This window comes from Microchirus variegatus, assembly GCF_963457635.1.
Source record: "Microchirus variegatus genome assembly, chromosome: 12".
Taxonomy (NCBI): Eukaryota; Metazoa; Chordata; class Actinopteri; order Pleuronectiformes; family Soleidae; genus Microchirus; species Microchirus variegatus.
The window spans coordinates 2,898,025-2,922,379 of NC_139813.1; the positions used below are offsets into that span (position 1 = coordinate 2,898,025).

Genomic DNA, 24,355 nt, shown 5'->3' on the forward strand with positions numbered 1-24,355 from the left:
GGGCGATGAGGAATGTAGAGTGGATTGAGCAGCCCCGCAGGAGGGCCGTTATATGTCTTGCCTCGAGCACAGGTAGGACAGGCGGAGACGCAGGTTGCTGTGTCCTGGGGCATGGAGGGCGACCAAAAGTGCTGCCTGAGGAACTGCAGGGTGCGAGCGACTCCAAGATGGCAAGCGAGTTTTGATGAATGAGCCCACTGCAGAACCTCAGAGCGAACGGGGTTGGGGACAAACAGGCAATTTGGAAGTCCACCTCCCGGATCAGGTTCAGTCCGCTGGGCCCTACGAACCCTCGTCTCCACAGGCCAGGAGGCTGCACCCACGATGCAGGCAGGAGAGAGGATGGGGCCAGGGTGGAAGGTGAGGGTGAAATTGAAGCGTCCCAGGAAGAGAGCCCACCGAGCCTGCCGGGAGATAAGTCGTTTAGCGTTTTGAAGGTATGACAGGTTCTTGTGGTCGGTCCATACTATGAATGGCTGAGCGGCCCCCCTCCAGTCTCCATTCTTGGAGCGCCAAGACGACAGCCAGAAGCTCTCAGTTCCCCACGTCGTAGTTCCTCTCAGTGGTGGAGAGGCGACGACTGAAGAAGGCGCAGGGGTGGAGTTTCTTGTCATTGGAATCACACTGGGAGAGGACCGCTCCAGCCCCAGTGTCGGAGGCGTCGACCTCCACGATGAATTGACTCTCGGGATCAGGATGAAACAGGATCGGAGCTGAGGTTAACAGCCCCTACAGACAGGAAAAGTCAGCTTCAGCCTCACCCGGACCACTGGAATGTCTTTATAGGGGAGATGAGACAGGTGAGAGGTTCGGCTGCTTGACTGTAGTTGTGAATGAAATTGGCGAATCCGAGGAAGCGTTAGAACTGCTTGCGGTGGGAAGGAGTGGGCCAGTCCTTGATCGCGTAGAGCTTGGTGGGGTCGTGGGAGAGTCTTCCTTGCTCGACGATAAGCCCCAGGAAAGGGACTGACTGGGCGTGGAATGAGCATTTTTCTGCCTTGACATAGAGCTTATTCTCCAACAGCCGCTGCAGAACCAGGCAGACATGCTGGGCATGTTCCTCCTCAGTCTCAGAAAAGATTAGAATATCATCTAGGTAGACGAAGAGGAACCTGTCCAGCATGTCGCGCAGAATGTCATTAACAAGGTGTTGGAAAACGGCTGGTACGTTGGTCAAGCCAAAAGGCATTACAAGATACTAGAAGTGTCCAATGGGGGTGTTGAAGGCCATTTTCCATTCGTCCCCCTCCCGGATTCGGACGAGGTGGTATGCGTTCCGAAGGTCTAGCTTGGAAAATATCCGGGCCTTGCTGAGGGGTCTGAAGGCGGCATCTAAAAAGGGGCTATGCATATTGGTTCCTAACCGTTATCTCATTAAGTCCTCTGTAGTCAATGCAGGGTCTGAGGGATCCATCCTTTTTCTGGATGAAGAAAAACCCTGCGCCGACTGGGGATGAGGACGGGCGTATGAGACCAGCGGCCAGAGAGTGGTTGATGTAATCCTCCATACTCTGGCGTTCAATAAGGGAGAGGTTATAGAGCCTTCTCAATGGCAGGGTGGCCCCAGGAAGCAAGTCTATGCCGCAGTCATAGTTGCGGTGAGGTGGTAGTGAGAGAGCGAGGTCTTTAGAAAAAACCTCAGCGAGGTCCTGGTATTCGCTGGTGAGGTTAGGAGGCAGTCTCTGAGCTGAGCGGAGGCCACCGGACCTGACCCGCCAGAGTAACCTGTTTGGGTGAGGGGCAGGAAATGACTCAGTCATTTGGGCGATTAGGAAGTTGATGAGGAGATGGCCAGGCTGTCCACAGTAGATACACACCCCTGACTTCAGCCTGCATTGTCTCTCCGTTGGCGTGAGGCGAGCCCGGCCCAGCTGCATAGGTTCAGGTTCGGCAACGGAAGAAATGGGTGGTGTGGGCTGATTGCTAACTTGAAGGAAACGAGGAGCAGAGGTGAGGAGCAGTTCATCCTTCAATTCCTCATTCAAGTTGCGAAAAAATAGAGCCGCTTGCGGCGGCGAAAATGCGCAAATCACACATTGGCAATACATTAATACATTGTTGCTCTGGGACGAATAGTCAAATACCCTCCGTAATTCATTAGCAAATGTCTCATAAGTAGGTGAACTTGTGTGAGGATTATTTAATACGGCAGCGGCCCACTGCGCGGCTCTACTGGAGAGCAGGTTAACAACAAAAGCGATTTTAGCATGGTTGTGGTTTGAACACGAGTAAACATTGGAACAAGAAGCTGGAACATTTCCCGATGTCGCCGGAGAAACATAAGGTTCCCGTGCAGAAAACAGAGCGGAGGGTTCGGGAGTGGCATTAACTGAGGGAGTCGTGGATGGAGGTGAAGCAGAGAAGCAGAGAAGCGTCTCTCTTAAGGAGAGACATCTATGGAATTAGGTTTGGACTCGAAATGCAGACGTGAGAAGTGAGGAGTGAGCCGAACTGCAGCTGAGCCGGAGAAGATCAGAAGCTTCACTTCGATCATAGCTGACGAGGTGAGACGAAGACGAGGAAGGCGGAAGAAATCCCAGGAGCAGAGGGATTCACTGGAGCTTCCGTGTTTCTCGAGTGGCAGGAGACGTGGTGACCTGGAGAGTATAGCAGGTAACTTTCCAAGGAGTCAAAGTTTCTTTCAGCGAGTAGAGAGGCAAACGTGTGACCACACCGGCTGGTGTGAAACAACGAACTGACGCTGGTGAGCGGGCGGCTTTGGTCTCAGACTCCAGTGTTGTTTTCGTCAACGATGACGATGACTAAATCTTTTCATTGACGCCACTTTTTTTTCATGACGATAACAAGACAGTGACGAGATAATCATGGCTCTTTGATGACTAAAACATGACGAGACTTGTGTGAATTTTGATTGATGAGATGAGAATGACAATGATGAGAAAATGTTAGTGGGTGGTCGGTCAACGCATATTTCTGCTTATTGTGTGTATCAATTTCCTAGTTAGGGTGTGGTGATCTCACATTCCAGAGCTTTTATTGTTTTTCGGCCAATCACCTGACGGTCACGGAGAATACACATGGCTACTTAATATGGACGTACTCAGCTGCTGCTTCTGCAGTGTGTGTGTGTGTGTGTTCACTGTTGAATGAAGATGGATAAGGAAACCAACAGAAGAACAGAACTGTGGCTGTACTTCTTAACAAAGACAGAGACAGACTCAGACACTTCTGCTAGGTGAGTGGACTCGTTAGCATTTTAAGCTAGCGATCTTTATGCTAACTACTAGCAAACAACAAACAGATGGATTATTGAGTGGCAGAAAGAAAGCAAGACATGACATGATTGGACACAATAGTTAGTAGTAGTGGCTAAAGTTAGCTTTCTTACGCTAATGTCAATTTGTGTGTGTTTCTTAAGCAGCATGTCTAGCCATGTTTACATTCAGTGACGGCAGGAAAAAAAAGACAATAGTTGCAGATTTATGAGATTAAAAGTACATTTCCATTTTATTTAATATAATATTAAATATCGAATTACACCTACGATTTCTCCTGCTGTTTGTGTTTTAAACATATGAACCGTATGTATATTGACCGATCAGTTCAGTCTGTTTAGCGTGTGTCACCTGCTCCCGTCTGCCTCACTCGCTCAATTAATCAGTTAAACTCTGTTGATTTCTTTCCATGAAACAGACATTAAAACTATTTTGGTTTAGTAAATTTCAGTCAGCTGTTGTGTGGCAGGTTATTTAGCTGCAGTCACTCGGCTTAACAGCCGTCTCTCAATTTCGCAAAGTCAAGACTGCGGTCAAACCAGCCGTCCCTCGATTTTAAGTGCGCCTTTTGCCAACTTTATGCCAAATATGTTTACGAGCTCACTGCAGCGTGTGGAAACTTCCGGTTTTCAGAATAAAATAGATATTGTGTAAAAAGTGTATTTTAAAAATATGAGCGTTAAGATTTGTTTTGTGTTTTTAAATTAAATAAATATCCATCCATTTTCTACCGCTTATCCGGGGCCGGGTCGCGGGGGCAGCAGTCTGAGAAGGGACACCCAAGACCTCCCTCTCGCAGGACACTTCCTCCAGCCCTTCCGGGGGGACCCCAAGGCGTTCCCAGGCCAGCCAGGCGACGTAGTCACTCCAGCGTGTCCTGGGTCTTCCTCTGGGTCTCCTCCCGGTGGGACATGCCCGGAACACCTCCCGAGGGAGGCGTCCAGGGCCATCCGATACAGATGCCCGAGCCACCTCAGCTGGCTCCTTTCGATGTGGAGGAGCCGCCGCTCTACTCCGTGCTCCTCCCGGGTGACAGAGCTCCTCACCCTATCTAAGGGAGCGATCCGCCACCCTGCGCAGAAAACTCATTTTAGCCGCTTGTATCCGGGATCTTGTTCTTTCGGTCATAACCCAAAGTTCATGACCATAGGTGAGGGTAGGAACGTAGATTGACCGGTAAATCGAGAGCTTTGCCTTTCGGCTCAGCTCCTTCTTCACCACAACGGACCGATACAACGACCGCATCACTGCGGCCGCTGCACCGATCCACCTGTCAATCTCACGCTCCATCCTTCCCTCACTCGTGAACAAGACCCCAAGATACTTAAACTCCTCCACCTGAGGCAGGATCTCTCGACTGACCCGGAGGGCGCAAGCCACCTTTATCCGGTCGAGAACCATGGCCTCGGACTTATAGGTGCTGATTTTCATCCCAGCCGCTTCACACTCGGCTGCAAACCGCCCCAGCGCATTCTGGAGTTCCTGATTCGTAGGAGCCATCAAGACCACATCATCTGCAAAGAGCAGAGATGAAATCCAGTTGCTCCCGAATCGGACCCCTTCCGGCCCCTGGCTGCGCCTAGAAATTCTGTCCATAAAAATAATGAACAGAACCGGTGACAAAGGGCAGCCCTGCCTGAGTGCAATATGCAATGGGAACAAGTCTGACTTACTGCCGGCAATGCGAACCAAGCTCCTGCTCCGGTCGTACAGGGACCGCATGGCCCTTAACAAAGGGCCCCCGACCCCATACTCCCGGAGCACCCCCCACAGAATGCCACGCGGGACACGGTCGAAAGCCTTCTCCAAGTCCACAAAACACATGTGGACTGGCTGAGCAAACTCCCATGAACCCTTGAGCACCCTGCGAAGGGTATAGAGCTGGTCCAGTGTTCCACGGCCAGGACGAAAACCGCATTGTTCCTCTTGGATTCGAGGTTCGACTATCGGCTGAACTCTCCTCTCCAGTACCCTGATATAGACTTTCCCCGGGAGGCTGAGGAGTGTGATCCCCCGATAGTTGGAACACACCCTCCGATCCCCCTTTTTAAAGAGAGGGACCACCACCCCGGTCTGCCACTCCAGAGCCACTGTCCCCAACCGCCACGCAATGCTGCAGAGACGTGTCAACCAGGACAGCCCTACAGCATCCAGAGACTTAAGGTACTCAGGTCGGATCTCATCCACTCCCGGTGCCTTGCCACTGGGCAGCTTCCTAACTACTTCAGTGACTTCGGCTTGGGTAATGACCCCTGGGTCCCCAGCCTCTGCTTCCTCTAGGGAAGGCTTGTCAGTGGGATTGAGGAGATCCTCGAAGTATTCCTTCCACCGCCCAACGATGTCCCCAGTCGAGGTCAACAGCTCCCCACCTCCACTGTAAACAGTGTTGGCGGAGTACTGCTTCCCCCTCCTGAGGCGCCGGACAGTTTGCCAGAATTTCTTCGAGGCCGACCGGTAGTCCTCCTCCATGGCCTCCCCGAACTTTTCCCAGACCCGAGTTTTTGCTTCTGCGACTGCTCGGGCCGCTGTCCGCTTGGCCTGTCGGTACCTGTCAGCTGCCTCAGGAGTCCCTCGAACCAACCAGGATCGATAGGACTCCTTCTTCAGCTTGACAGCATCCCTTACTTCCGGCGTCCACCACCGGGTTCGGGGATTGCCGCCGCGACAGGCACCGGAGACCTTACGGCCGCAGCTTCGAACATCCGTTTCCACAATGGAAGTGGAGAACATGGTCCACTCTGACTCAATATCTCCAGCTTCCCTCGGGATCTGGTCAAAGCTCTCCCGGAGGTGGGAGTTGAAGACCTCCCTGACAGGTGATTCCGCCAGGCGTTCCCAGCAGACCCTCACAACGCGCTTGGGTCTTCCAAGTCTGTCCAGCTTCCTCCCCCGCCAGCGGATCCAACTCACCACCAGGTGGTGATCGGTTGACAGCTCAGCCCCTCTCTTCACCCGAGTGTCCAAGACATGCGGTCGGAGGCCAGATGACACGACCACAAAGTCGATCATTGACCTCCGGCCTAGGGTGTCCTGGTGCCACATGCACTGATGGACACCCTTATGTTTGAACATGGTGTTCGTTGTGGACAAACCATGACTAGCACAGAAGTCCAATAACAAAACACCACTCTGGTTCAGATCGGGGAGGCCATTCCTCCCAATCACGCCCCTCCAGGTCACACTGTCATTACCCAAGTGAGCATTGAAGTCTCCCAACAGAACTACGGAGTCCCCCGGTTGGAGCACAACTATTGCACAGTAGATCTGTTTGCAACATCACATTCAGATAGTAGCTCTGTAGCCTCCATCAGCTGTGATTATGTGGAGCCAAAACTCATGTCTGTCATTCTGCATACAGGTTAGAGATTCATTCTTCCTGATATGGTCTAATTAAAAAAATAAACAGTTTCTACTCAAAATTCATTGAAGTAATTATATCTTGGCATGTATAAAATAAAATAATATCTGTACATTTGCTTGTGTGTCAACATACAACTGACACACATTCAGTAACAGTTTAGAATTTATTTCTTACAGAAAATCACAAAACATAAAGAACACTGAGGCTAAGTTAAAATTGAACACAAACACATAACAGTTCTATTAACAGGACAAACATAGTCATCTATTTTAGGGGAGGGACTTCAGAGATGCTAGTGCTGCAGACAGTCCAGCCTCCTCCGTGTAGAAATCCACTTGAATTTACAAGCGTCTTCTAACAATCTCTATTAGGTCCTTAATTCCTCTTTGGAAGCACCCTGGGTCATTATTGACCGCACTCTCAAAGAGTTCAGAAATGTCTGGATAGTGCTGTGCAAATTCTTCCTCAGCTGCTGCCTGGTGCGCCAATTTTAGAAAATGGGTTTCTCCCAAACATTGACACTTGTGTCAGAGAGGACCCCACTTCAAGATCATAGCAGTCCGCAGCCTCTGCGGCCTCTGGCAAAAGATCTGCAGGCAGTTTCTTTGGGCATCCCTCCAGAGAAAGTTGATTTGGGATACCCTTGCCAAAAAAAAAGCACATCAAAAGAAATCAGTGGCCATGATTTGTGTAATGTTATGCATTTCAGTGCACCTCAAGCAACGTGTAATCTTGGGACGCTACTAAAAAGTTTAAATGTTCCATTAGTACAGTGTATGCCTTCAGTTTATTTTTTTATGTACTGGTTATAAACAAATTACATTTTAGAAATTATAATCTGAATTGCATGTGTTAAATATATGCTTAGACTTATTTAGCTTGTGTCAAACTATCCTGTTCTCTTTTGCACTATTTCCTGTAGCTAACTTAGAAGGGTAGAAAATTCCTTGGGTGGTACACTGTTCTTTGCTGCCCAGTTCATCACATCAAGGTCAGAACAGGTTGTTCATGGCAGGACTGGACATATTTGCATCTTTGACATGTTACTCCATTATATATATTACATACCATTTTAAGGTCAAGTCTGATGCCATTTTTAATAGTTTTGACAAAGAGGAATTCTTTATTTCAATAGGATTACCAAACATGTAGGGACAAACACAACTGTTGTAACAAACTACACAAGTTCATTAAAAAAAAAGTTTTTATCAGTTTTATGCAATACAAGCTCTATTGGGTTATGAGGTGACGTATGACAGTGCTACACGATAGGTATTATGTAGATTCAGAAAGGAGGTACACTATTAGGGGGCTAAAGGGACACTTTAAAAGTGCTATGCAAACATTGGATCCTGTGTGCATTCCAGGGCTGCACCATCCGGTCAAGTCCAATTTGGGATACCTGACAGGTAAGAGTGGACACGCAATATCGTGTCATGCTGTCTTCAAGGTTGAGTTCCTCCTGATCAACAAGGTGGATGAGTGCCCCTTTCAGTGGGTAGTTTACCCTGTTGTTTACCTCTGGCCACATCCTTTCTACTGTATGATTCTGAAATTTAGAAAGAGTAAACAAAAATCTAAAGGTCAGTAAAATATCAATTAGTAATTGCACCTATACAGTATAGTAACCACCCTGGATAAATTGTTTCTCTCTAACCAAAAGCAAGAACCCAGTTTATAATAGCACATTGTAATTATGCATAATAAGCATAACAAATTAGACATTTCCTTTCAGATTTTTGGCTTTGTGTTTTTGCATCAAAAATACTGAATCTCTTTTCCAGAGAAGATTTGTGAGCAACATAGCATTATGACAGAGACAAGAGTATTATCAGCTAACAGTTGAGTGATTAAGGGAATGAGACGTAATAGACCAATTGTGTGTTGACTGTGTTTGCATGTATGGAAGTCTTTCTGTGTTATTCCTGTAGCCTGCCAATTTCTCCTGCATAAAAAGAGTTAAGTAAAACTCTTTTCCATGGTCTACCCTGATTTGGTCCCATATTCCATACTGTAGGACAGCATCTCTGCAAAACAGCGAAGTGTTACAATCAACTCAATTTCATATGCTGTTGCAACATAAGCATGGCCAAAACCAATTTTCAGTTAATGTATTGGTCTGATTATGCAATTACACAGTTAGGTACAGCATATTTAACTGACTGTTAGCATTTTGAAAAGCACTCATTTTAGAATGATATTCTCAGTGGTGATAAAACTGCAGCTGCTATCAGCCAATTTGTTTTATTTTTACTTAATGGGTAAGAGCAGTTTAATTGCTGTTTGCTAACATATTACAATAGAGCAGAACACTAAAACTTACCTGTAAACTTCTTGATAGATGGTCAGGTTGTTTTTTACTGGCATGGTGGAGTGGCTGACAATTTTGCTGGAGAAACCGTCAACAGCAAGGACATGGGTCACCCCAAACATCACCAATTTCTCGTTTTGGTCAAGTTGCAATTTGTGACCCATATACTCTGCACTGTATGGCACTGGATTTAAGTTCCTAAAACAAAACCAGTTATTGTTCTCAGTGTTGTCACAGCAATCTATAATATCTATTAGCCATTTTAATAACACCTACATTACACCGATGTGCATGATATGGCTGTTTAATATGTCTGAGGACACGACCAACACGCCCATCTGATGCTTGGATTCCTTTTGAAGCCAGGTAACCAGTCATCGTGGTTCTTCCATATGCTGGTCCAGTCTGAAATTTGAAAAAATAAATTAATTAATGAAAGTAGTGTAGCGCTCCAGTCTAAATGATTATGTAATTTTATTTCATTTTATTTCTTGTTCTTATTTCTGTTCACAGACCGAGAAGTCAAATTAAACGGTTAACACATGTCGTTGTGATACTCACAAGAGATGTGTTTATTTCTTTATTTTTCTAAAGAGATTGTTTATTTTAGAAGATGTATTTTCTTATGTTTGTACCACTGAATGTATAGGTTTTTCATTACAAATGTGTAGGGAAATTAATTACATGCTATTCTACATCACGCCAGCAGGGGGCAACAGTAGTTTTTCCAGCAATTCCTTTGAAAGGAGCTCTGTAGTTTCAGTTTTTAGCTTTAACTGTTAATATGCCAAGCGTCAATTTATGGTATAAAATATATAAAAACAAAATATAAGCACCTTAAAATTACAACAAAACTTAGATTAAACAAGGCAATCAGAGATGGCAGACTTCACCCCATTCACGCTACTATGAATTTGGGCTAATGACAGGCTATTTGATTTGATTCTTTTAAATATTGTAATGTCATCATCATCATGAGCAAAGGTTTAGTGCCACTGTTTTCATTCACTCAGGTTCATGTGTAGGTTTTGTGAAGAAATGCAAAGCCCCACCACATATTCCTTTGTATAAATGCACATCACACTTCACAGAGGTCCATACACACAAGTATGCACTGCCATCTTCAGTCAAATCAAAGATGCAGCGTCCCACACAGCAAAACGTCACGTTTTGTTGAGTATTACACAGCTGTTATTGAAGTTTATAAAAATGCTATACTATGTTAAAGTGGACCTAGACTGGAAGTTCCAATTAACGCTGTTTTTTAGTGTGTATCTGCGTCCTTATCTTGTTTAAGAAGCCCTGAAGGTTCTAAACAAACAGTTCGGCCACTGCTGAGAACGCTGTGTTTTATTGTAATCTCTGGCTCAGCGAGATCTCTGAAAAAACCTGGTCCGGTTACGTAAACACCAGTTCTCCTGAACAGCTCCGGACAACTAGTACGGGTACATCAGGTTGCGTACATTGAACCGCAGAAGAATAATAACATCCGTTGTGGAGGTGTTTCACGAGCGACAGTATCTTCTGACTCTGGGTCTGACTCTGGGTCAAAGTCATAAAAGGGACTGTGGCGGGGAGTCGTGAAGAAGCTATTTTTAAACATTGTTAAAACAATGTTTTGATAATGAGTAGCAGTGCATCCACCGTTCCAGAGGGGGGAGCTGCGCTTCTGAGAGCTGGTGCGCTGATTATGTCACTTCCTGGTACTGGCCAATCACAAGACTCTGTCTTCTGGGTGAGAGGCTGGGAAACACAGCAACTAGGAGGTTTTTGACCATAAAAACAACCTCGATAACTAACATATATGTGCAACAGGACCACTCTATGTGACCTTTAAATGTTATACTATTGCTCACCTCTCTAATGGCTTTAGCAACCTCGACTTCCAGTTTGGAATCTTGTACCCGCTCTCTTCTTATGCCATTTTGGATACAAAATCTGTGGATGTTTGATCTGGAGAACCCCTTTGTCAAGCCACATTCGAACTGGAGATGATTCGATATATCCTTATCGGAATAGCCATGTTTTATCATACTTTGTATGACTTCTCGGTAGATAAACAAACTGGCCATTGTCTTCAAGGAGAGTGGTTCATTTTTGCCGCAAACTTTTCTGTCATGCGCAACAGTAATCTCACGTCAAATCGGCACAAATTCGAGTTGATGGTCGTGAGCGCTGAAAATGCGCCGTACCCACGTAACTACCTGGATTTTCCAGGTAAGCCTGTTACGACCCGGCTCGAGGGCAACAACATGTATTACACAAACAAGGTAAGATGCAAGAAAACTTAGTTTATTGCAACCAAAAGTAACAGAGGGAAAACAAAATGGAGTCTCGAGACCATGCTGCTGGTTCTGGCTGCAGGCAGAGAGAGATTGGGTGGAGCCACACAGGGCTTTTAAGTCCAGCAGCAATAGGTGTCAGGTAATGAGTTAGGAGGAGGTGGAGGAGAAACTCCAGGTACCCTGCAAAACATGGCACAACAGGTCTTGGCATAACACCCCCCCCCCTTAAATTGGTTGCTCTAATGCAATCTTCCAAACTCTACAAGGTCGTACAAAATTAATGAGTAGCTGTACGAGAAACTGACACCTACGACCTTGAGAGGGCATCAGCGAGAACATGTTCCATGTTCTTTCCCCGGATATGCTTGATGTCTAAATTGAATCCTTGCAGGAACAAGCTCCATCGCATCAAGCGTTGGTTGGAATTCCTCATCCTGCTGAGGAAAACAAGCGGGTTATGGTCTGTGTAGACCACCAGGGCCTGACTGGAAGAGACATAAACACTAAAATGGATGAGAGCAGAAATGAGGGCCAAGGCCTCTTTCTCAGTGGTAGAGTAAAGTCTCTGATGTATGTCAAACTTCTTGGAAAAATAGGAAACAGGGTGCTCGACCCCTGAAGAGTCATCTTGAAGAAAGGCAGCCCCAACCCCAGCGTCACTGGCATCAACGGCCAGTTTAAATGGCCTGTTAAAGTCAGGGGCAGCAAGGACTGGAGCACTAGTCAATAATGCCTTTATTGCGACATGCCTGTTGATACAATCGTCTACACGGGGAAGGGGATGGCAATCTGGTTTTGTGACAGCATTAACCTTGCGAAGATCAGTACAAAAACGAAATGTGTGATCTGACTTATCAACCAGCAAACATGGAGAGCTCCATGGGCTAGCACTAGGTTCTGCAATGCCGTGCTGCATCATGTAATCCACTTCTTTACTCATCAGCCGACGTTTCTCAGGATTTGCTCTGTAAGGGTGCTGCCTAATAGGCACAGCATCTCCTACATCAATATCATGCTGGAGAACGTTTGTACATGTAGGCACATCAGAGAATAGGGTAGGATGTTTACCAATAATGTCAGACCGAATTGATGGCTCTAAATAAGACAGATGGACATCTATGTTGGCTATGATTTCTGAGTTCAGAAGCCTACCATGAGACACTCCACCATCAACAACACCATCAGTGTCCTTCTCACTTGCCGGGATTAGAGTGCTGAGTACAGCAACAGGCTTCACATCTGGAAGTTCAGCTCTCACAGTACTTTTTCAAAAGGTTTACATGGCAGAGACGTGTTTTACGCTTTCGTTCTGGGGTCTTTATCAAATAATCACACTCCCCCACCTGACGCTCAACCACATATGGGCCACTAAATCGAGCTTGTAGAGAAGAGCCCAGAAGTGGCAGCAGCACCAACACCTTCTCACCAGGGGAAAACGTTCGATGCTTTGCCTTCCTGTCGTACCAGCCCTTCATCCTTCCTTGGGCTTCCCCCAAGTTCTTCCTCGCCAGCTCACATGCTGTTCTAAGCTTGGACCTGAAATGATAAACAAAATCCAGCAGATTTGTGGCTGGAGTCTGGTTTGCCAGCCATCTCTCTTTTAATAGTTTTAAAGGTCCTCGCACAGTATGTCCAAACACCAGTTCAGCTGGACTAAAGCCAAGAGACTCTTGAGTGACCTCTCTGGCCGCAAAGGGGAGCAAAGGCGTTCCATCATCCCAAACTCTCTCAAACTCTTTACAGTAGGCTCGCAACATGGTTTTAAGGGTCTGGTGAAACCGCTCTAGGGCTCCCTGAGACTCTGGATGGTAAGCGGATGAGGTGCAGTGCTCGATGGACAACTGCTGGAGCACCTGAGAGAACACACGGGACATAAAGTTAGAACCTTGGTCAGTCTGTATAACTCTTGGCAGACCAAATACTGTAAAGAATTTAATAAGGGCCTTTGAAATGGCTGAAGCAGTGATTTTACGTAAAGGGATAGCTTCAGGAAACCGAGTGGCTGTACACATGATCGTCAATAAGTACTGGTTACCGGATTTGGTACGAGGAAGGGGACCAACGCAGTCAATCAAGATACGCTCAAAAGGCTCTCCCATAGCAGGAATAGGATGTAAAGGAGCTAGTGGAATTTTCTGATTGGGTTTACCAATAGTTTGGCACACATGACATGTCCTACAATGCTCAGTCACATCAGATTTTATACCAGGCCAAAAGAAATGTCTCAGCACTCTGTCTAAAGTTTTCTTTATTCCCATATGACCAGCAAGACAATGATCATGAGCCAACTGCAAGACATCGTAATGATAGACACTTGGAACCACAACTTGGAACACACTACTCCAATCATCATGACAAGACATCTTAGGAGAAGTCCACTTCCTCATTTATATGCCCCTGTCCAGAAAATCACCACAAGACACAGCAGCCACCTCATCATCATAAACAACTTCGTCAAAAAGAGGAGACAAGGTTGCATCTTTCCCCTGCTCACACTTGAGCTCATCACAAGAGGGGAACACTTTACCAAATCCCAGCATGTCACCCTTAACTAAAAATGTGTCAAACAGTGCAATATCAGAATCAGCTTCTTGGTTTTGTTTGTTTTTCTTTAGCATAGCACGGGTGGTAACACAAACAGGGAAGGTCTCTGGGTATTGCTTCTCAAGTTCATCTGGGCTTTTGGACACTACGGGAAAAGGAACCACCTCAGGAGCAGCGAGTACTCTACCACCAGCTAAATCATTTCCTAAGATGAAGGATACCCCTTCAATCGGAATGGAGGGACACAGAGCTACAGTAACCTCCCCAGAAACAAGACCGGTTTCAAGTTTAAGGTTATGCATAGGTAGGGACAGATAACCCACCCCCGAACCCGTGGACAAGGGCACTCGAGCCCAAGGCAGACTGGTCAGTAAACTGTAAAAAGTCCTGTAGAATCAAAGACTGAAAAGCTCCAGTATCTCTTCAAATCTTAATAGGTTGCTTGGTTGTAGAATGAGCAAGCGAAACAAAACCCTCCATAAGAAAAGACGAAGAGCCGGCCAGCTCACACTTCTTAACTGGTTCGTCCATGTTTTGAATTATAGAATTTTTCACAGGTTTTAGTAAGGCAACAGGCTTACTAGACTCCTGTTTCCTACTCAAGACGGGGCAATCGGCAATAAAGTGACCACTGTTCTTGCAATAGAAACAAGCCTTTTCTAAGGGAGCACTTGCAGTAGCTGACCTTCGAGTAAAAACTGTAGAGACAGTGGGAAGAGGCTTTGAAAACCGAAGCCTATTAAACACCGCCCTCCCTTTTTGCTCACCTTGGTCACTATCAAAATGTCCCTTGTGTGTTAACACAAACTCATCTGCTAAAACGGCAGCTTTATCAAGGGTAGTCACTTTTTGCTCATTGAGATAAATACACACAGCCTTAGGCAGACAATTTTTAAATTCCTCAAGCAGAACTAATTGTTTAAGATCCTCCTTAGTTTCTGCTTTCTGCGACTTGCACCAACTATTAAAACTGGTCTCCTTTTCTTTCGCAAAGTCAACATAAGTTTGTTCATCTAGCTTACTGAGGCTTCTAAAACGCTGGCGATACACCTCAGGAACAAGCTCATAGGTTCTTAATATGGCAGCTTGAACCTTTTCGTAGTCCTTGCTATCCTCAATGCTTAAAGCAGAATAAGCTTCCTGTGCTCTCCCCACCAGAACACTTTGCAAAAGCAATGTCCAGGCATGCGCTGGCCACTCTGAAACGATGGCCACACGTTCAAAATGAGGGAAATGCTTTTCCACATTTTTCTCAGAAAATGGAGGTACTAGTCTGATGTTTCTCACGACATCAAACTGAGACGAGGCAGCGCTAGATGAGCTAGTTCAAGTTCTTTAAGGAACCGCTCATGTTCTAAATCCATTTGCTTTTCCCTGAGGAAACGCTCTTTTTGGCTGTCTTCTAGTTGCAACTCTCGAAAAGCCAATTCTTTTAATCTCAACTCAATTTCAGCCTCTGATATTTGAGAAGGTACAGGCCGTTGATAGGCTGGTGAAGAATAAGGATCAAGGACTTTCCTTTCCATTAAAATAGTCTTAAGTGCATCTCTTATACTATCCTTAAGACGTTTATCACTACTGGTAATCTCAATGTCGTAATAACTAGCAAGACTAAGAAGCTGTTCTTTAGTAAGTTGACCAAGCAGATCCTCTGATGGTGCACTAATAAAGTCATTGATTGCCGCCATACTTAGTAACTTTACTAAATCAACAGGTGAGAGAAAAAACAACCACAACAATGAAATCTATAGACCAACTACCTTTACGAAAAGCTTCCAATTAAACCAGTATGCACAGTGCACACAACGCAAAGTGCCCAATACCACAAGCAGCTAGTCACAAATGGTCTCTAGAAACCATAATCACAAAAGAAGCCTAGGAAACCCCCATAGAGCAACAAGTACCTCACTTTACAGATCAATCAATAGTGAGCACAGTGAGCAAATCTCGAGTGCAAATGTTCCTCCCAGCAAACCCCCTGGTACCTGCCTAACTCCAACTAAGCCTAAGTATCTTCTGAGACGTGCCGGGCTCGAGGCTTCTTTAAAGCAGAACCTCAGTAAACCTTAGCCATATGACTAAGGCCCTGAAACGCTCGCCCCCACCAGAGAAACACCCAGGATTGCCTCGAAAATAAAAAAGGCAAAATAACAAATTGTGCACCGATGGACGGGCAGATTGCTCTGCCCGGCTGGTACACACCCTATCTAACCAGGGAGATCACTCACCACTTGAGAAAAAAATACACTCGAACATTGAACTCACCATACTCACCAAGAGAAGCTGCTCATAGCCATACTGCCAAACACCACCAAATCTACAGGATTACACAGTCTAGGGTATAATTATTATATATATATATATATATATATTTTTTTTAGATGGACGAGCCCCCAATATGTTACGACCCGGCTCGAGGGCAACAACATGTATTACACAAACAAGGTTAGATGCAAGAAAACTAAGTTTATTGCAACCAAAAGTAACAGAGGGAAAACAAAATGGTGTCTGGAGACCATGCTGCTGGTCCTGGCTGCAGGCAGAGAGAGAGTGGGTGGAGCCACACAGGGCTTTTAAGTCCAGCAGCAGGTGTCAGGTAACGAGTAAGGAGGAGGTGGAGGAGAAACTCCAGGTACCCTGCAAAACATGGCACAACAGGTCTTGGCATAACAGGCCAATATTGCAAACTGTTGCCTATGGTGGTAGCTAGCTTAATTTTTTCAACCAGGTGTCCTGTAAAGTAAAGCAAGTCTCTTGCTGGACTGAAGAATTAAACTTGTGTTTCATGCCTCATCTTAGTAGCAACACTTAATGTGTGTTAATGTCTGTGGAAAAGTGAATTTAAAGCCTAACATGTAGGCTATGTTCATTTCCTGATGTTTTTTTTCATGAGAGATAGTGCCATGAAGACCTGGCTTTGTATGGTGTATTATAATAAAAGTATCTGTGTGGAAATTCCACATGCTGCCTGAAGAGCCCTTCAGTAAACCCGAGATACCGATACCATCGCCGGCCATAACCTTCACTTTCACCAGCCCACATTACAAGAGTAGGAGTTGATAGATGATGTATTGTGGTCAAAATAAGAATAAGTGATCATCAACTGCCTACCCTGAAACCCACTCGAGATGGACCATTACCTGACGTCACTAACATACCCGTCAGGTTTTAGATTAACATTTTAGATTAACATTTTGTTGCATGGTTTTACCTGCCCTTCTGTTGTATTTCCTGTTTTAAATTGAGATGCTTTTATTTTGATCGCAACAGGAAGTTTTAGATTACGCTAAAAAGGTAGTGAAAAAGACAGCAAAAAGGTTAAAATCAGAGCACAGAGAGAAATATTCAGTGTATTAGGAACCCCCGAAGAGGCAAAGGGTCAGTGAAGTAAAACGTTGATGTTAAGATATGAGTCGTATCTTGAATTCGTTTTGAACTGCAATAACTTGTAAATGATTTGCTTAAGTAAGTTAGTGTTGGCTTGATGTGTGTACTGTGAGGGCTATTATAAAACTTTAATGGGAAGATACTAGCTAACATACTTTGTACACAGCTCTGACGTTGGTTTTGGAATTTGCAATACATTTGTTTACAAGTGTCAGACCATCTTTTAGAGGGATATGCTACAATCCTCAATTTAATTCTACAGTCCAGCAAGACATTTACTTCTTATATATTAATTGTGCAGAGTTGCAGCTTGTCATTAACATTTAGACTGTATACTGTGGTTTAATTATGTCCACACATACACAGGTAATATGTAGATGTAAACAACTATTTCCAGGTGCAAATTGAGGTCATGACACCATTTACCAAAACCTTTGGATTTCCTGTCCCCACGACTACAGGTAAAAATTTTGTTTTCCTAAATGTCCACTTTGGGCTGAGGTTTCAAAAAGCTCCTGCTTGAGTGTCCGGTTATGATGTAGACAAAAGGCCAAATCACACAGAAAAAGATAGGTTACATAACACTTGTGTATGTGTGGACATAGGCTGCATTGGTATATAAATAATCTTGGGGATTTAACTGCATGCATGTTTAATATAATTAATAAACCACTGAAACGTAGGAGTAAAGGGCAAAGTATAAATAGACACGAAGAAGAAACAATGCAAACATGTAAAGGCAGAAGAGCAATTTAATGATTTTGTTTATTATTGCAACATTGCTGTCTCTTAGGTCAACACAGCTAGCCTGTACATCACTGATGCTTCCAATGTTGCGATTTTTCCGATTGATGGTGGGTGTTTCAGCTCCCTGGACCTCTCTGACCATGGTCATTATGAGGTTCATGGGGAAGAAGCTAGTGAGAGAAACCTGACAGTCCCAGCTCCTTCACGCCAGTTGTGATGGCCTCTAGCACTTAAATTAAAGGATCATGATATATTGCATTAAACTTTATTCCACTTCCAAACAACAGACTAATCAAACCATCAGATAATTTGCAATAGACTACTTTCTGGCAGGTAGCCATTTTGTGTATTGCATCACAAGCTCTGACTCTTTGGTCTACATTTGAAGGGCAGCATAAGTCTGCCATCTGGGGGTTCAGTCCCACCAGCATTGGGACCTGATTATGCGCTCTAAAACTGAGCCTGCAGGGGCTACACTGTAGCGCATCTTCTCTGTGGGTCAACTTATGGTGTAAGAAGCCATCATCACCTTTAGTTCTGTCAGTCAATCACTGAAGATATGTAAACAATATCCTTTAAAATACCATTCCGTGAAATCAAAAATATTTTTCAAAAAGCTCTTATTAATTTTCCAACTTTTAACTTGCTAGAGAATATGTATTTACACACAGCTGCATGTCTTATAACAATGTCTTAAATGGCTGCAATTACTTGATCTGTCTTTTCTTTTTTTTAATGTGACAAATGCAGAAATGAGCAATCTGAAATTCTCTCACTGAGAGACACGGTGGAGGAACTGCTGGATGCATCCCATGGCCTGGATGAACTCACAAAGAAGATAACAGACATTGTTGCTGCCAGCCGTGACGTGGCATTACAAACTTCAGAAATCTGCAGAGGTATTTTTCCATCCTGCATCTGTTTCGAATATTGCTCAATGTAACAAAGAAATATCAATTTATAGTATTAGATTTAATGTTGGAACAATTGTTTTGAAAATAATTAATTTGACAAAATTCTTACTTACGGCATTTTTCATGGATTTTGAAAGAAAACAAAAAAATTAAACATTTGTTTTCATGTAGTAACACTAGAATCAAACCAATAAAAAAATATACACACACACACACACACATACATATATATATATATATGTATATATATATATAACTAGATAAATGCAAAGTAAAAGCATACATTGTTAGCTTAAGCAAGATTAGATTAGATTAAGCAAACTGGCTTCCCTGATTTCTATAGGTAATTTGATCATCAAGTGAAAATAGACATTTGTCTACCTTTTTGGTTATGATCTCAGTGCCTGATTTTCATATTATAACGGTAATATTTTCTAATTTATTTATGATGGGGACTCTGAACATCCAATGATTATCTCAGTTAGAGTGCATGCCTCAGAATTACAGTCCAGAATAACAATCAGCAAATATTTATTTTTATGTTGTTGTTTTTTGTGTTTTTTGACTGAGCCGATGTTTTCCTCCTGTTGCTGGAGCTTGGTGGGATGTAGGATTAGCATCGAGGAGTGGAGGAACACCTCTGACCTGTGTAGCTGTGTAGGGATGAACAGCCTGTCTACAAGGAGGTGGCTGGACTGTCTGCAGCACTAGCATCTCTGAAGTCCCTCCCCTAAAATCAATTTGTATGACTATGTTGACATGTACTGTTAATAGAACTGTTATGTGTTTGTGTTCAATTTTAACTTAGTCTCAGTGTTCTTTATGCTTTGTGATTTTCTGTTAGAAATACATTATGAACTGTCAGCCTGTCTACACGGAGGTGGCTGGACTGTCTGCAGCACTGGCAATGTCATGACAAGAATAATGGAAATACATTTTTGTAACGATTTTTATTTTATTTATTTAACCTATATTCAACCAGATAAAAGACGCAGTGAGATCAAGATCTCTTTCAAATGGGTGACCTGGCCAAGAAAAGCAGCAGCACACATTATAGTTAATAAGGAACAGGGAGATAACACTTATAAAACAAATATTGAAACATAAGTGCAACTAGATAGACAAATAAAGTGCAGGAGTTATGAATGCAATAACAATTTAAGAACACAGTCACTGTTCAATGGATTTCTGTTGTCTGTCTTTTAAGATAGTGAAATAAAGGTTGGCAAATTGAGTTCAGGTTAATAAAACACATTTAGTAGAGGTTATGAGAAGTTGTGCATTAAAAGTTATGAAATAAAGGGAGATATTGTGATATTAAACCCAGTGATCCAGATGATCCTGGCATTTAAAGACTTTTTCACTTTTTATTCTTGTCATTGTGTATTGTATGTTTTGGGTAACATCTACTGCACGTCTGTCCGTCCAGGGAGTGGATCCCTCACCTGTGGTTCTCCCTAAGGTTTCTACCCTTTTTCCCTTTTACAAGGGTTTTTTTCCCCTGGTAGTTTTTCCTTACCCTGGTCGAAGGTCTAAGGACAGAGGATGTTACCAACCCTGTGAAGTCCCGTGAGACAAACTATGTTTTGTTAACTGTGGGCTATATAAATAAAGATTGATTGATTGATTGATATTGTGCATGAAATGATATAACACATTTAGAAATGTGTAATTTTTGTAGGTAAAATAGTTTAATATTCCACTGAGAATCGTATTCCCAGATTGACAGTTTAAATATGTAGTTTATTATTTAGAACCATGCAGACATTAGAAACAATACAGCAATACCTCATCTAAACTAAATTCAGTCTCCCGCTCCGGGGGCCTGCTTCAATGCCTGGGGGTGACGGAGAAATGGAAGTCACCTCTGACCAACCTTTTTTGTTTTTCAGGTTTAGCTAGGGGGAGTTTATGATAACGAATGAGGCTTTCTCTGATAAGGAATCATGCTTTCTCAGCCATTGCTTCCTCAAATACAACACACAGACACACCCATTATTGGAATGTACAATGGCTGTGAGCACTCTAGCCACTAATAAGGGGTTGGGTAGTTGGGGCACACCAGACAAGCATGCACTAACTACTGATGTCACTTCAGTCAATACAGAAGGTAAACCTTAGCTAGGGTACCCACTCAGTACTGGATGCGGTGGAGAGGGGATGGTGATCATCGATGTAAGATGGGCAGATGCAATATGTCATGAAGTAGTGACAGGACAACAGATGACCTTGGTAGATGCCTGCAAGAAAATGAGACTAATAACTAAACAGGAAAAACGAGACTTACACAAAATCAGAACTGGACAATGGAACACAAACATGTTCCAACAATGGCGACACTTTTCAGCCAAAGCAGAATCCCAGGCTAGACGAGGAGGTCATTACAGGAAGTAATGTAGCAGAATGCCCAGACTTTTTGAAATGTCTTTTCGCCTGTGAAATACATATATATATATATATATATATATATATATATATGTATGTATGACAGGAGGAAACCCAAGATGTAGTGAGGAAACCCACATTTGCCCTGCAGAATATTACAGTGCAGGAAGAATATGGATATGATGTAACTGCCATATTGCCACCGATAGTCCGTAAGCCTGATGGTTTGACTTTTCCATATTTCAGAGCACAAGGAGAAGAGATAGAGAAGATCACAAACTTTAGTGATAAGTCCCAGATAAAAGATGTGGTATTGGTGAGATGCAGCAGAAAACCCATCAAGATCAAATTGGAACACACAATTAAAACGGTTGGGATTGGTGGAACAAAATGGGGTAGAAAAAGTTGTTGAAATTGATGGAATAAAAATAGGAGGATTCATATTATCCATCATGGTGTTAACTTGCTGTGTCCTACAATTGCTGCGCATGTATAGTGAGTACTATGACTGGCCACTATCTAGTGAGAGCTGAAGAGATAGGCAGGCAGATAGAGAACGCAGAGATAATAGAAATGATAATTTACCCCACACTATGCAATACTTATATACTGTGCACTACTTATATTGTATATACAGATTTTTATACTGCTTAAATTACATTCCAACTGTGCAATATCTATATTTTTAATGGTACCCTGCTAAAATCACTTTCATACTGTGTAAATATTTATATTTCTATTTTTATATACTGCAAAATTACATTTCATTCTGTGATATTTATATTCTATATGCTGCTAAAATCACATCTCACACTGTGATATTTATATTTCTATATTTCATATACTGTAAAAAAAAAAATTACATTTCATACCGTGGAAATAGTCTTATTTATTATTTTTTATACCCTGCTATGGGTCACGTCTCATAGAAATGCACTTTTTATATTTAAACCCTGCTATAGACCTGCTATTTCATACTGTGCAATAAGAATTTGATGGCTGTTTATCCTTTTAATGTAGTACGCTGAAACTGAAAACCCACCTCACGTTAACTAGGGTCACTTTTTCTTTTTAATGTCCTTTTGACCCATTCTCTGGTTGTTGTTGTTGTTGTTGTTATTGTTCTTCGTTGTTAGCTGTATGCACTTTCAAGGTGAAGTCAAGTAAATCTCGTTGTACAACTTGTATAATGACAATAAAGGCATTCTATTCTATTCTATTCTATAACATACATCTGCATGGATGCAAGTGTCAGGGAGAAGGAGTAGGGACAGGAGGTCACCATCCACCCCCCGCAATGCATGTAAGTGCTGTTTTTGTAGATACATAACAGTATAGTAGGTATTTTATAACTTATAAGTACTATGTAAATGAATATACCTATATTGAATTGGTAATTATGCAGTCTCCAGCACACTGTGCAAACTGATAGAAGCATCCTTTACCAGATAACACCAATCTAGAGAAATAGGACATCCTAAGGAACAGTGAGATAAGTTGAACATATTCCAAATTTAAATCTATAGAAGCACAACATTTAGCACTACAACAGATGGGATTAACCACATATGCACTTTCAACACTTCAACTTCAACGCAGCTGAAGGTCCCTGACGACTGGTGGCTAGTCCAGAGGATAAGGTACCCACATCCACCAAAGCCGTAGTAGATGATGCAGCCCCCAGCGTCTCTGCCAGAAGGATGGAGAACTCCAGCTCCACCAGCCCTCATTCCACTGCCACACACTCCTGGGGGAGGCCGCAACAGCCCAAAGGTCCAGAGGGAGCCAAGCCTGAGCCGTGATGATCCAATGACGACAGGGATGAGAACAACGAGAGCCTAGGGCGGCTATCGACAGAGATGACCAGAACCAGCCAGCTCATCTATCTTCAACCTAGAACCTGACAACATAGCCCTGCTGAATCAGGCACTGCCAAAACCACTGATCCAGTACGCCAATTAACATGCGGTACAGGAGGCCATAGGCAAGAGATGTTTTCACCAGTATACAGAGAAGTTGTCATGTAGACCACGCTTCATAATTTCCAGATATCAGCGAATGAGAAGACATTGTTTTTATTGGAGCAGAACCCAACAGGGTGTGGCAAGAGCCATTCAGGCACGATTGAGCATCGGCAGCAAAGACTGTAAGAGCGTCGGGCTGCAGCCAAAAGGCTACTGACAGAGGACACTTATTTTTCTATTCATTTCTCTAAATACCCCGCTTTCTCTAAATACCCTGCTTTGTAAAAATGTGGCCTCAGTAAGGCAGAGGCAAAGTAAAAGATGAAATCAAAATCTTAGACTTGACCATCTGCAACAAAGACTGCAGTGGAAGAAACTGGGAGAGAAATTGGGTGAAGTTAAAGAAGAGGTAAAGAAATGGGAAAATAGAAATACTAATTATAAATCAAGAATGAATATAATCAAAAACTCCATCCAATTTTGGCCAACATATTCCCTCCATCTCACAAAATTATTTTACAATTAGGTAAACAGTGTGTATGTCACGATCCACATTTCATGGCTTCTGTTTTTATTGTTGTTTTGCCTGCTGCTCCCTGTTCTTCTCTCTCTGTGTTCACCCTGCAGGGGGTGTGGTTGACCCAGTTTGACGCCAGAGATGACTTCCACCTGCGCAGTTCCTGCCCAGCTGCGCCTGATCAGCGATCATCCGGGCATATAAGGCGGGACTTCGCGTCTCTCTGGTGTCAGTTCCACGTTTTCGCTTAGCTGTTAAATGCTTCTCTACTTCGCTACTAGAATTCCTGACGTTTCCAGTACTCACCTCAATCTCCGTATTCAGGTCTCCACGTCTCCTGCTGAGAGAAGAACACAGAGTCCCTGCGGATTTCCTACCACTCCTGGAATCGCCTACTCCTGTTCTTCTCTACCGCATTCGTCTCTTCCACCACGACGACGGGGCTTCACCTCTCCTCAACCTTCGTGGATCATCAAACCCTCCTCGCTGTACATCTCGAGTGAGTCCGTTCCTTGGGAACGTGAAAAACGAACTGTGTTTGCCACGAAGGAGTCGCTGAGGATCTGGTCTGCTGCTATCTTTACTCTCCCTTATACTGTCACATTCTACACCCTCCCTAGCGGATGTATTTGTGTTTATATATATATATATATATTTATGTTTTCATTTTTAATAAATATTATTATTATATATATACTCACCTG

General features: G+C 43.6%; 1 protein-coding gene across 1 annotated transcript; it reads right to left on the minus strand.

Moving 5' to 3' along the window:
• Positions 1-7,062: 7,062 nt before the first annotated feature.
• On the minus strand, positions 7,063-18,019 carry LOC310935234 (uncharacterized protein; the record flags this gene model as incomplete). Its single annotated transcript, XM_083899086.1, has 8 exons — positions 7,063-7,239; positions 7,937-8,146; positions 8,477-8,624; positions 8,921-9,106; positions 9,144-9,313; positions 12,537-12,729; positions 12,832-13,046; positions 17,939-18,019. 8 exons carry the CDS (start codon positions 18,017-18,019, stop codon positions 7,063-7,065), a joined length of 1,380 nt encoding a protein of 459 aa, XP_083755212.1.
• Positions 18,020-24,355: the final 6,336 nt, after the last annotated feature.